This window comes from Vicia villosa, linkage group LG1 (genome assembly GCF_029867415.1).
Source record: "Vicia villosa cultivar HV-30 ecotype Madison, WI linkage group LG1, Vvil1.0, whole genome shotgun sequence".
In the NCBI taxonomy this organism is placed as follows: domain Eukaryota; kingdom Viridiplantae; phylum Streptophyta; class Magnoliopsida; order Fabales; family Fabaceae; genus Vicia; species Vicia villosa.
Window position 1 is genome coordinate 130,796,246 of NC_081180.1, and position 13,014 is coordinate 130,809,259.

At 33.9% G+C, this 13,014-nt stretch overlaps 1 protein-coding gene across 1 annotated transcript; it reads right to left on the bottom strand.

The window, feature by feature from the left end:
* Nucleotides 1-11,785: 11,785 nt before the first annotated feature.
* LOC131616827 (F-box protein PP2-B10-like) lies at nucleotides 11,786-12,766 on the bottom strand. The gene is made up of 3 exons (XM_058888276.1): nucleotides 12,567-12,766; nucleotides 12,356-12,474; nucleotides 11,786-12,210 (listed from the first exon to the last, which is right to left on the bottom strand). The coding sequence occupies exons 1-3, from the start codon at nucleotides 12,687-12,689 to the stop codon at nucleotides 11,796-11,798; spliced, it is 657 nt and encodes a 218-aa protein (XP_058744259.1). The 5' UTR covers nucleotides 12,690-12,766; the 3' UTR covers nucleotides 11,786-11,795.
* Nucleotides 12,767-13,014: the final 248 nt, after the last annotated feature.

The following is a 13,014-nucleotide window of genomic DNA, read 5'->3' on the forward strand; positions in this document are numbered from 1 at the left end:
TGAGTGGACTTCATTATGAGATGGTTACCAAAATTTGTGGAATTCTAAATCCTGTTTTTGGAGATTAAATTAGTTGTTATATGTCATTTTTTCCTTCTTCTTACAGGCCATTTTAAGATGGCATCCAGCCATTTTCTTACTTTTCATTACCTTAATTTGTTTGGTTAATTAAGTTTTTTTCTTCTTTTTTATACTTCTACGTTTTATATCATATTTATCTAAATTGTGATTTCTAAGTGATTTTATCCTAACATATCACTTTTAAACAATATGAGTAAATTATTTTTACTGTTAACCAATGACAATCATGTAAGACAATAAATTTTAAAATACTTTTATGATTTGGCACTTTAAAATATTCTGATCGGATGCCCGTGTAATGCGCTATCATTAAACTCTTCATTTTAATGTGCAACTTTTTAAAATCTAAAACTATTTCACTAATTGTCTCTGAATATTATTTTTTATTTAATTTTTGTTTTGTTAATATAATATATTTATTAAGTTAATGTTATTTAAAATCTAAAATCATTTATTATGTTATGTTCCTGCCAGCCAAAGGCTATAGATTCACCTGTGACCGGCGCGCCGGTCACAGGTTTACTAACACGAGGTCAATTATCCAATCTGCTCCGACAGGTCCAAAATATAAATACTTTTGTAAAATATTTTCATGTACATGATCTCTAATATTCACTATCACTATAGAATTTTGAACCCTAAATTGACTTGGGTGTTGAAGTGCTAACCATGTCGGTACCCCTTTTTGATCCAGCGTACCAAAGGGTCATGACGCCGATTAAATAGCAACAACTCAGGTTCAAGGAACACTGTGATCGTAACCTTCGACCCACGGTGCCTCATCGATGTAGTGCTCAGGAAGCTTCACTCTGCCGTAGTTATCGCAACCCTCTCTATTTCTGGTTCCGCGACGAAACAATGGCACCATCTTTGGGAATCGACTTCCAATTCCTATAATTTTCCATAATTTCTCATTCGATTCTCTAATATAAACTCTAAAAGCATCTCATGTGAAGAAATAAAAGTCTCAAGAGGCCAAAATATCAGATATACGCCGTTTGGATCAACCGAGCTACGATTCATTTTACGATCGAATGGTTATGTCGATCCAGAACTACCGCAAACTGACACCGGTGCCCATCCTGAGATCGAGATCCAGTTTTGCAACCATTTGGTCAATTGGAGGTCTCGGCCTCAAACACTTGGGAAAGCCGATCGGTGAGCATCCTTAGATTAAGATTGAGATTTGCAAGGCCAAGATCGACCGACCATAATTTCGCCATCCGCCGAGCAACACTTGAGGTCCTCTTCTGCCAAATGAATGTTCAGATGGAACTCTTCAAATCTAAGCTAAACTTCACCTCGATATGGGGAAAAAGTAGAAAAAATCACTTCCAAAAGATGTGGCGGCATAAATATCACCACGAACGACTAATTCCGGATGTCTCATCATCGTAAAAGCCGCACGCCAGATGTCTCATCTTTGTAACTACAAGAGCTCGGTCCCAAACAATCAACAAGGCTCCGGAACTGCTGAATGATTAGGGAGTTGCAAGATGAGGAACAATCTCGAACGTGGGGTAACTCGGGAGATCAGACGGTCGGACGAGTGTCCATCGACAGGTGGAGCCTTTGACATTCTAGATTTGTTCCCAAGGGAAATTAGAAGGGAAGTCGGGGTGCGATTCAAGAAGAAGGATGACTTGTGTGTGATGAAGCGGACTGGGTATAACTACCTAAGAGGTTCTGCATGATACAAAGATAAAGGGGAATTAAAGAGTTATCGACCGCCATAAATGTCAATCATAATCTCCTCGACAGTGATCCAAAGAAGGTTTGTTTCAACATAGCAAAAGATGTTGGAACATCTACTGGAGCATCCAGGACATGGAAAACATCTGTGACAGAGATGAAATCCCTGAAGAAGAATCATGTTCATCTACATGATTTAGACTCAAATGTTGATGAAGACTGAGTTAAATTCATTGAATCAAGAGGGAGACTTTGATAGCTGATATATGCTCTCTTTTGAAAAAAATATATAAAAAAGAAAAAATATAAAAAAATGAGAGTTTGTTTTTTTAAGTCTTTTATTTCCCTCGTTAATTTTTGTCTCTTTGGGTCATGTCTATTTTTCTATTTCCATTTTTTTGTCTTCTGCATCATTTTCTGTTTTTTGTCAGTCTAAGTTGGGTGACTATTTTGTTTGTTTTTTGTTTGAGTCAAGCATCTAGTTATTGAGTCAGTTTCTTTTTGTTGTTTGTCTTGTATCAATTCATGTTCCTTTTTTTGTTTGCTATGTCAGTTTCTTTCTACTCATTTTTTAAATCAATTTTTGGCTGAAAATGGGGAGAAAAATGTCATTGAGTCTAGTCACTAAATCGAGGAATACAACAATTTAGAGGGAGCGAGTCTTGAGTTTGTCTTTGTTTTGTTTTGTTTGATCTGCACAATATCGTGTTGGATGTTCTAGCATCTTGTTTGTGTCTTGTGGTTTGAGTTATGAGCGTAGTTCTGTCATGTGCTTTCAGTTATGTGATCCTTCACATAGAAAGTTCAAGTGGTAAATTAGAACTGTGTTTGAGGGGGAGTATCACTTATCTTCTTCCTCATGTACAAAGTTTACATGTTTAGCATGTAGCTTGTGTTTGTGTAACTGCGTTTGAGTTTCAATAGTGGACTGCTCAAAATGACCTCATAGACATCTAGGCTAATCGTTCATTTTACACTTGGTGCAATGGTAGATCAAATTTGAATTCAATGGAAAGAAAGCTTGAAAGAATATTTTGCAACCATATTTTTTTAACCACGTGTAACTCCATTTTTGTCACTACTCTGCATAAGTTAAGCTCGAATCATTACCCTATGTTTCTTGATGTTAATTTCACTACCCACAACTTTATTTCTCAGTTCAAATTTCTTTGCATGTGGTCTATTCATGATCAATGTAATGACTTCATTTGCAATATTTGGAAAACTTAAGTTGTTAGATGTCTTATGTTTATTCTCACTAAAAAGCTTCAAATCTTCAATTCTAAACTCAAAACTTGGAATAGGGATATTTTTGGTAACATTCACACTTTGGTGAAGGTCTCTACCAATAATCTGCAAAGAATCCAGGGCCTCAATAATTCTATTGGCAACATCGATTCTTTAATATATTAAGAAAGAAACACACAATTGGAGTTGGAAAATTCTTTAGCTAAGAAAGAAATATTTTGGCAGCAAAAATCTAAGGTTGGGGTCAATATTAAGAAAGAAAGAAATATTTTGAAGGGGGATATGAACACTAGTTTCTTCCAGATAATGGCTAAGATTTAAGGCACCAAAAGTATGATCTCTTACCTCAAAACGGGGATCATATCATTATTACAAATACACTAAAGGTTGGGGTCATTATTATTTCTATGGTTAACAACAAAAAGTATCAGGCTCGACTTGTCCCAAAAAGAAGCAAGAAAAGTGTGGTAAGATATCCAGGGCTCATCTATAAGACAAATATTAGGTTTATGAAATTCTAGAATGTTTTTAAGGGCCAACTTAGAGGGGGATTTGGCAAAACCCCTAATGTTCTAGAAAAGGCACTTCATAGGGAAGGCTTTTTATGACTAGAATTAGATCTGGTATCATAGACCTCCTTTGATTTGAATTTTTGTTTTTTCTTCTTTATGTTAGATTTTGAAGTAACAACATGGAAGCTAGATGTGTCAGCTTCTAAAATTTCATCATTCGAGGTGTTAAATCTTTCAGTGTTGTCATCCATATTAGCCCAAGAGACTTTAAGACAATCCCCATTAATGTTTTGCATCTCTTCTATAGGGTTTGAAGTTGCATCTACAAAATTTGAATCATAAGATCTTATGTTTTCTATCTACGTAGCCTTACTACCATCATTATTCCCCATTATGTTACAACCCATGGAGTTCAAGGGGTTAATTGTGTTATCCTTATCTGCCACCAGTTGTGGGGATATGATTATAGCATCATTGTTAACTAGGCTAACATTATCTTTATCACTCCACTAGGCTCACCCATATGATTTTGTATGGGATTATCTTGGTCAGCCACTACATTATCCTTCATTTTATGTTTTGGGGTTATAGATTTTTTATTGTCTTGCATTTTATTGTGATATTTGCTATCCTTATTAGCCATTCTTCTGCAGTTTATTATGTATGTGTGTCCTGTGGCCTTACAAAAGTGACATAAGTCCGTGAGCTTTTCATACTCTATCTCAACTAAGAACGCAAAACCAACTCTTTCCACTAGGATTTTGTCTCTAACATCATTGAAGAGATACAGGTCAACCAAGACTCTAACAAAATGCCCAAAAGCCCTCTCAAATGACAATTTATTAGAGATAAAGTCAATATAAATTGGGGTACATAGGCTACTTGATTTCGTAAAGATGATTCTAAGTCGTCAATATTATTGCGATAAATCGTGAATCTTTACCCAAACATGGGCAAAGGTGTTTTTAACATTGTTTATGATGAAATCCCTAGACCACATAAAGAGTTTCAATACTCCTGGGTTTAGATTCCATGATGGCGTGGCTCTAACCCTCCTAAAGCTCTCAAGATTAGAGAAGGTAAATTCATATAAACCTTTACCTCGGGAAGTGATGCCCAATTTTGCGAAAGAGATTCAAAAGGTTGATATATATTTTTTGATATGTTGCACCGTTATGGGGAGATCATTTTCATCAATAATATTCGACCATGTTGGTTGTGCTTGCAAGACTATAAATGCAATTGATATTCTTCTTCTGGGATTAAGATTAATAGTTCATTTCCTTTAACGCACGAAGTCGGAAGTTGACTTGTTGGGTGATCAGTACATTTTGATGCACATTCCTCTATGTTTATACTTATGCATTTCCATACTTACTTTTTTTATTTTTCTATTTTATAATGTTTTTTATATTTGAGTTTATTTTTATTGTTATTTGATTTTAGCACTTTATTTTCAACATTAGCAGTCTGCACTAAAATGATTATAATTGGAGCTATGGGAATCCGATTGACGCGTTCTAATAATCGCCGAATAGCTAAGAGAAAGAGATACAACTTTCATGTTGGAGTCAAAGGCAGATTCAGAATGTCTAATTCCCAAAATTAGTTATATTTTAGTTTTGCGGTTTTTTAGTTTTTGACCCAGTTGAGTTATGACCCGATTTAGTTGTTTCACCTAGGTCTGGCCGTACACTGTGCATTCACGTTTGACTATTCACAAAAATATTTTCGAAAAACTTGTATGAATCATGAGGAACTAATCCCCTAAGGCAAATTCTGCTGGTTAGGTTTCCGCATACTTTGAGGTTTTTAATCTTTAATCGAATTTCTTTTCCCTTTCAATATTAATCTATATGTCTTGTTTGCTTAATTTGAGTTATATAGAATACTATTGATTTATACCAGTTGATTGATGTCCCTTTACGTTTATCGTATTTTATCGTTGCTTGATCGTTAAACTGCGTAAGTTAGAATCACATTTGCTTAATTCGTGATTCTGATGATCCGTTTGCTTAATTCGGAAAATAGGAATGAAATCTTATAATATCAATTTCGCTTATTAATTGGTGTTGTAATCGGTAAGGGAAAAGAGTCCTCTTAGGGGATTGATGTTTTATGAACCATTGATAAGTTGGTACCAGAACTAGTAGAATTGTCGTTTCAGCTTATTTTGATAATCACTTATTTAATCACTTTTTTTAATCGAAACCTAAAACCAAACCCCCCTAATTCGATTTATTGTTGGTTAGTAATAATCAAGAATCCTTGTGAGAACGATATTCGAGTCATTGTCGCTATACTACCGTTTTATAAAATACTCGTTTTTGATCCGTGTGTGACGGCGGATCATTGGAATACTGTATACATTACCAAGCACCTCCGCAAAGGATTTTTTTGGCTTTGCTAAGTTGGGAGAAGGGGGCGGAGGAGTGTTTTTGTGGGTTTAAGTTTCAGGAAAGAGGACTTAAACGGATTCCATGGGGAAAAGATCAATTTAGGTCAACAATGTTTATCCGAGGAAACATTGCAACTTGTGTAATACTATTGAAATAAGTGATCAAAATACCCCATATTTAGCTAGCAAGCTGTGTTGATCTTAAAGATGCGTTGAATAGTAATACCTGGTTGAGTGTTGTCAAGACCACTCTTTTCAATGATGTTTGAAATCAACATTCTATAAGGTATTTCTTATGACAATGTTTGTTTTTCTCCCATTATGCCTCTTTCCCTAAAATTGAAAATGATTTCATAAAAATTAGCAAATGTCTTTTATGCATACACCAGATAATAGAACTTTGTAAATTATTTATTGTTATGAAAAATTTGTTTATTTATTAATTTTAATATTACTTAATTATAATTAGATATATATATATATATATATATATATATATATATATATATATATATATATATATATATATATATATATATATATATATATATATATATATATATATATATATATATATATATATATATATATATATATATATATATATTAATCATATATAAATTTTACTCAAAGACATTTATTTTTTATAAATACATTTAAATTTTCTATAATTAATTTATGTATGGTCAAATGTTTGAAAATATGAGACCGACAGTAAAAATGTTTTTCTTAGTTAAGAAGAAATTTAAAAAATAGATAAAAAAAATAAAATAAATATAAATAGTCTATATTCCATAATAATTTATTTTATTTTATTTCATTAGTTTGTAATACTTTTATCAATTAATTTTTTTAAAAAAGTTTATTATGGAGAGTACCTAAATATATTAAGTAATTGGTATACTTTATTTTATATATTTTTAAATTATCAAATTTTCTCAAAAACTAAAAATTACTTCTATCTTAATGATCAGTGCATTTTGATGCACATTCTTCCATGTTTGTACTCAAGCATTTCTTCGATTTGTTTTAATTATTTTTATGTTTTAATATGTTTTTATAATTTATTTTATTTTTATCTTTATTTAATTTTCGCACTTTATTTTTCAGCTTTAGCAGTCTGCACGGAAACGATCATAACTGGAGTTCCAGGAGTCCGATTGAGGCGTTCTAATAATCGTCAGAAAGCTAAGAGAGAGAGCTACGACTTTCATGTTGTAGTCGAAGTCAGATACGGAGCCGATAATTCCCAGTTTTGCGTTTAAAGATGCAGCACTTTTTATTTTAGTGTTTCGGGTCGCTAGAAGTGGGTCGGGTTTTGTAATTCGACCCAGTTGGGTCATAAACATTTTTTTGCTGATTCCTAATAGGTCTAGCAGCCACGAAACACTATTCACATCTTCCATTCACGATTTTGAAAGCTTTGACAAATTCATGGAGAACTAAACACCTTCTTACGGATTCACTGTACTCAGGTTTCAAACTTTGAGATTGTTATAATATTTACAATTTGATTTCGATTCCTTTCAATTATGCTATAAGATTCTTGTTTGCTTAATTCGATTATCATATAACATTGTTGATTTAGTTTGATTGATTCGTGTTCCCAATTTTAATCGTTGTTAACTTTGCTTAATTGTTAATTTGCGCTATTCATAACCGTATGCTTAATCCGGCAATAGGAACATGTTTCTCATAGTATCAATCACGCTTGTTGATTGATATTGTAATCAAATAGGATAGAAAATCCGCTTAGGGAATTGTAATATTAGCAATCGATGATAAGTAAGAACCGAGTCAGTGGATCTGTTTGCTTTATAATCACTTATTTCAAAACAGCTTATTTTCAGAATCACTTATTTTAAGCGCTTCTTTTTCTGTAATTCGACCACCAAACCAACCCCCCCAAATTCGACTTTGCTTTTAGTTAATAGAATCAAGAATCCTTGCGATACGACTCGAGCCATTGTCGCTATACTACGTTTTTGAAAACTACTCGTTTTGACCCGCGAGCGACAGCGGATCAAATTGGCGCCGTTGCCGGGGATTCTTGTTATTATTAATTGATTTTAGAGTCATAGGTTTAGTGTTATTGCGTTTAGGCCTTAGTTTCCTCACGGTTTTGGCCAATCCGCGTTTAGAGTCGAAAAATTCAGTTTTTGAAAAAATTGTGTTCGATTGTAAAAAGTTTTTGCCTACTGGAAGTAGAAAAATCGTGCGACCAATACTCCCTTACTCTAAAAGAGTAAGGGAATTCGACCCCAAATCGCCAAATTCATCGTTTTTCTATTTTTAATGAATTTTTTACTGTTTTCATAGAATCGAAAAAATGCAAAAAAATTCGCAAAATTCTTATTTGTCTTAATTAGATTAAATTTCGTGTTTTTATATTTTTCTGAATTTATTTTAATCATTTTTATTCTTTCTATTCGTTTCTGCATGTATGGGACTTTATCGGTATTTCGGTGTTTGTTGAACTCATGGCTGAACAAAGAACACTAACGCAGTTGGCTGTCCCTAATGTGAACTATAATGGTTTATGTATTGACTATCCTGCGGGTGATGCACCTTTTGAATTGGAATATGGTTTAACACATTTGTTGCCTAGGTTTAATGGTTTTGCAGGTGAGGATCCGCATAAGCATCTGAAGGAATTTCAGGTTGTGTGCTCTGCCCCTTCCGAACCTTCACTAGAGGATATTGTCAAACAAATGGCTGCAAATAATCTTCAGTATCAACAGCAAGTAGATTCTACTATCCAGACTTTGCAAACACAGATTGGACAGCTTGCCACTTTGATGAATGCCATGCAGCAAGCTCAAGGATCAAACCAACAACGCTTGGAAGAGCATTCTGTTTTTCAAATAGAGTTGCTTTCTGAAAATGTTGATGATACTTGTACTGATTTGTTTGCAGATGATTTTCCATCATTGTCTGGTTTTGATGATGTTTACTCTTGTGATGTTTGTACTGACACTAAAATTTGCTCTGTTTGTGCTGAAATTGAGGTTGCCTTGCAAGTTGATATTCTTACTACAGATGAGGTTGCAAATGAAGTTGTTCATGTAGATGAAGCTCTCGACACCCCGGCTGCCTGGATCAAACCATCCATTGAACAACCACCTTCCCGGGAGCTGAAACCAATTCCTCAAAATCTTAAATATACTTATTTAGAGATGAATGAAAAACTTCCGGTTATAATTTCTTCTAAACTTTATTTTGATCAAGAAAGTAAGTTTTTGCAGGTTTTGAAGAAGCATAACAAAGGAATTGGATGGACCTTGGATGACATTTATGATATTAGTTCGTCCATGTGTGTGCATAGGATCTCACTTGAAGATGCAGCAAAAGTAGCGAGGCAGCCCCATAACCTTTGGTTCCTTGATGTTGTGAAAGATGAGAGCACCTTCACGTGCCCATTTGACACTTTTACTTTTAGAAGAACATTCTTTGATCCTGGAATAAAAGGCGAAGGAGCTAAACCACTTTTTAAGGACGATGAGAATTATCGAAAGCTACTCCATGAGAGCCCTACTTTGGAAGGAGAGATTGTAAAAGAGGCTTCACTAGCAAAGGCTGTTTATGCGATCACATATCCTCCTTGAATACTCGGGTGTGTTCTTTCCTTTCTCTCACTCTTACTTTATATTTGAGTTCTTTTCATTGAGGACAATGCTTGTTTTAAGTGTGGGGGAGGGAATCATTTATTTTGTTTGCTTTTGTTCTTTGTTTTATTTTCTTTTGTTTTCTTGTTTTGTTTTCAGTTTAAAATAAATAAATAAATAAATATGCATCGTTTTGAAAGTTTTAGGCTATAGACTGATTTGAGTCGAGTTTGCGGAGACTTGGAAAAAAAATCACAAGATCGGTATCATTCTAACACCGTAAATCTCCTGCATATGGAAATTGATTTGAATTTTTTATTATGTTTTAGCCTTAATTTTGCATTCTTTGACAGCTCTTGAGTAGTTTATTTCAGCAGTCGGCACCATCTCTCACACACTTTACGCAGGGAAGCCGACGAATATAAGCGAATGTTCCAAAAAAATAAAGAAAAAAAATAAGGAAAAGGTAATACACCTTCTAAGTTTGGTGACCCTCACCCGGTCACTTAACCCAACGGTTGTGTAATCTTAAAAAAAAAGTTTTCAAAACTCTTTGTTAGTTGGTTCAGCGGTTTCTGGTGCTGAACTTGGTAGGGAGGATTACAGTCCGATCCCCCACAACTACATCTGAGTAAACAAAGGGTTATGCCACGAAAGTACCGGAACCCCGTGCAAAAGGATCAGAGTCACTAACCGGTTGTCCTGCTATAAGTGTATGGAGATAACGGGCTTAATGTGATTGCGCCTGAATGAAAAAGAGCAAAAAGGATGAGTAAGTTAGGCTATGGTATAATAATATGATTTGAATTGGTTTGTGTAGTTAGGAGCCTTATGTCTGCATATCTGTGGTTACTGGTTAGTGTTCTTACGATGTCCTTAGTGTGCAAGATTAGTACCTGTCGATGCAAACTTACCCGAAGAAGATTTGTAGCCTAGGATGAGTAATTGTTGATGTATTTCTGCTTTCTTTGTTTTGTTTTTCATTTTGCTCGGAGTGCAAAAGTTCAAGTGTGGGGGAATTTGATCAGTGCATTTTGATGCACATTCTTCCATGTTTGTACTCAAGCATTTCTTCGATTTGTTTTAATTATTTTTATGTTTTAATATGTTTTTATAATTTATTTTATTTTTATCTTTATTTAATTTTCGCACTTTATTTTTCAGCTTTAGCAGTCTGCACGGAAACGATCATAACTGGAGTTCCAGGAGTCCGATTGAGGCGTTCTAATAATCGCCAGAAAGCTAAGAGAGAGAGCTACGACTTTCATGTTGTAGTCGAAGTCAGATACGGAGCCGATAATTCCCAGTTTTGCGTTTAAAGATGCAGCACTTTTTATTTTAGTGTTTCGGGTCGCTAGAAGTGGGTCGGGTTTTGTAATTCGACCCAGTTGGGTCATAAACATTTTTTTTGCTGATTCCTAATAGGTCTAGCAGCCACGAAACACTATTCACATCTTCCATTCACGAAATTTTCCAAGCTTTTGACGATCTTGTAATGGAGAACTAATCCTAAGGGCTAATCTGCCGAATTCGAATTCCACAAAACTTTGAGGTTATTATTACTTTCAATTTAATTCAGTTCCTTTCCAATTTGTTATATGATTTCGTTTGCTTAATTCGTTCTTATAGAATATATTGGATTTAATTCGATTGATGCATGTTCCTTACTTTAATCGCGTTTAAACTTAGCTTATTCGTTAATTCGCGCTATCGATAACCGTTTGCTTAATTCGGTGAACCGTTTGCTTAATTCGGTGATTAGGAACATAACTCGTGTAGTATTATCGACGCTTGTTTCATCAATATTGCAATCGAATAGGAATTGGTACCGCTTAGGGAATTGAAATTGTAATAATCAATGATAAGTTGGAAGTAGAACCGGTAGATTAACCTGTTATAATCACTTATTTCAAAACAGCTTATTTTCAGAATCACTTTTGATAATCATTTTTTTTCGACCAAACCAAACCCCCCCTAAATCGATTTAGCTTTTAGTTAATAAAAATCAAGAATCCTTTTGAGAACGATATTTCGAGTCAATTGTCGCTGTACTACGGTTTTGAAAAACAACTCGTTTTGATCCGCGCGCGACAGCGGATCACTTAATTAAGAATTAAAACAAATTTGGCAATTTATTCAAAAAATTACAATAAATTTTTGCTCTTAACATAATAATTAGATTCATCAATCTTTCAAATACATTTTATTCAATACATAAACTTCTTGAATAAGAATAAGAAAGTGCACACTAAAGCAATTTCAATTCTTGGGTTTTATTTCTATTCCTTCAAGAATGAAACCACACTTTATACGACCAGCCTTAATCTCGACAACACCCATCTGAATGACTTCATCTTGTATGCCTGAACTGAAGAACTCTCCAATCTCGATCTCCAACCACCCATCACTTCTCAGTTTTGGACTCTCTAGTCCTAATAACTCATCATTTCGTTCCTTATCAAAGTTTGGATCTAACCAAACTTGTTTTGTAGATATGCGGTCTTCAAATTTATCTATGGTTAATTCCACAGGAATAACATCAAAATCACGGGGATCAATCAATTTGAACACGAGAAATGCTGCATATTGAGTATTTGAGGACAAAACATGTGTGTTAATTTTCCCATAAATTTCAAACCACCACACATAATTTAGCCTAGCAACTTCTTGGAATCTGTTAAAACGAGAATTAATGGCAAAATCAACACATTTACAAATTGAGAAGATTATTTAAAATTGATCTAAATAAGCTATGAATCACATATACCCCAATGCAGTTGTAAGACACTGATACATATATAGAGGTAATAAGAACTGACCTAGACTCAGGCAGAGTTATCCAATTCCAGTAGGTAGGAGTGTCACCCCAAGCGATGGAGAGATCTCTAGCACTAAGCATGTATATCTTTTTACCACTTTGTTTCTCTAACTGAAAACTCTGAATTTTAGTATAACATCATTTAATTAGTCAGGTTTATGAATTAGGGATTAAAAAGTCAAATATTTAATATATAATAATGAAAATGATACCTTTTTACCATTGTCGATAATGACAGGATTGTTTGAGAGAGTAAGATTGGCAATGCATTCGTTTGGAAAAACCTCTATCATGTTTTTTTCTTCTTCAGTCTTCGTTTTCATCTCTGCCGCCATTGTTGGTATTGTTGGTGGAGTATGCAATATGAACTATGAAATAGTTAAAGATAACCTTAAAAAATTGTTTGATTTCTTATGTTTTGTTCCCTTCTTAAATAGAGCTAAAAAGTAACTTTTCATTTTATTTTATATGATTTTTAGGAATAAATTAACCATTAAGAATACTAATTTTTATACTAATTTTTAAATTAACTTCAGGTCCTTTAAGTTATTTAACTGTAACAAGTCAGTCCTTTATATTTTTTTCGTTACATGTGGGTCCTTTATGTCAACTAACGCATGCATCGTTGACCTGTTTTTACTTTATTTTGTTCTATTACTT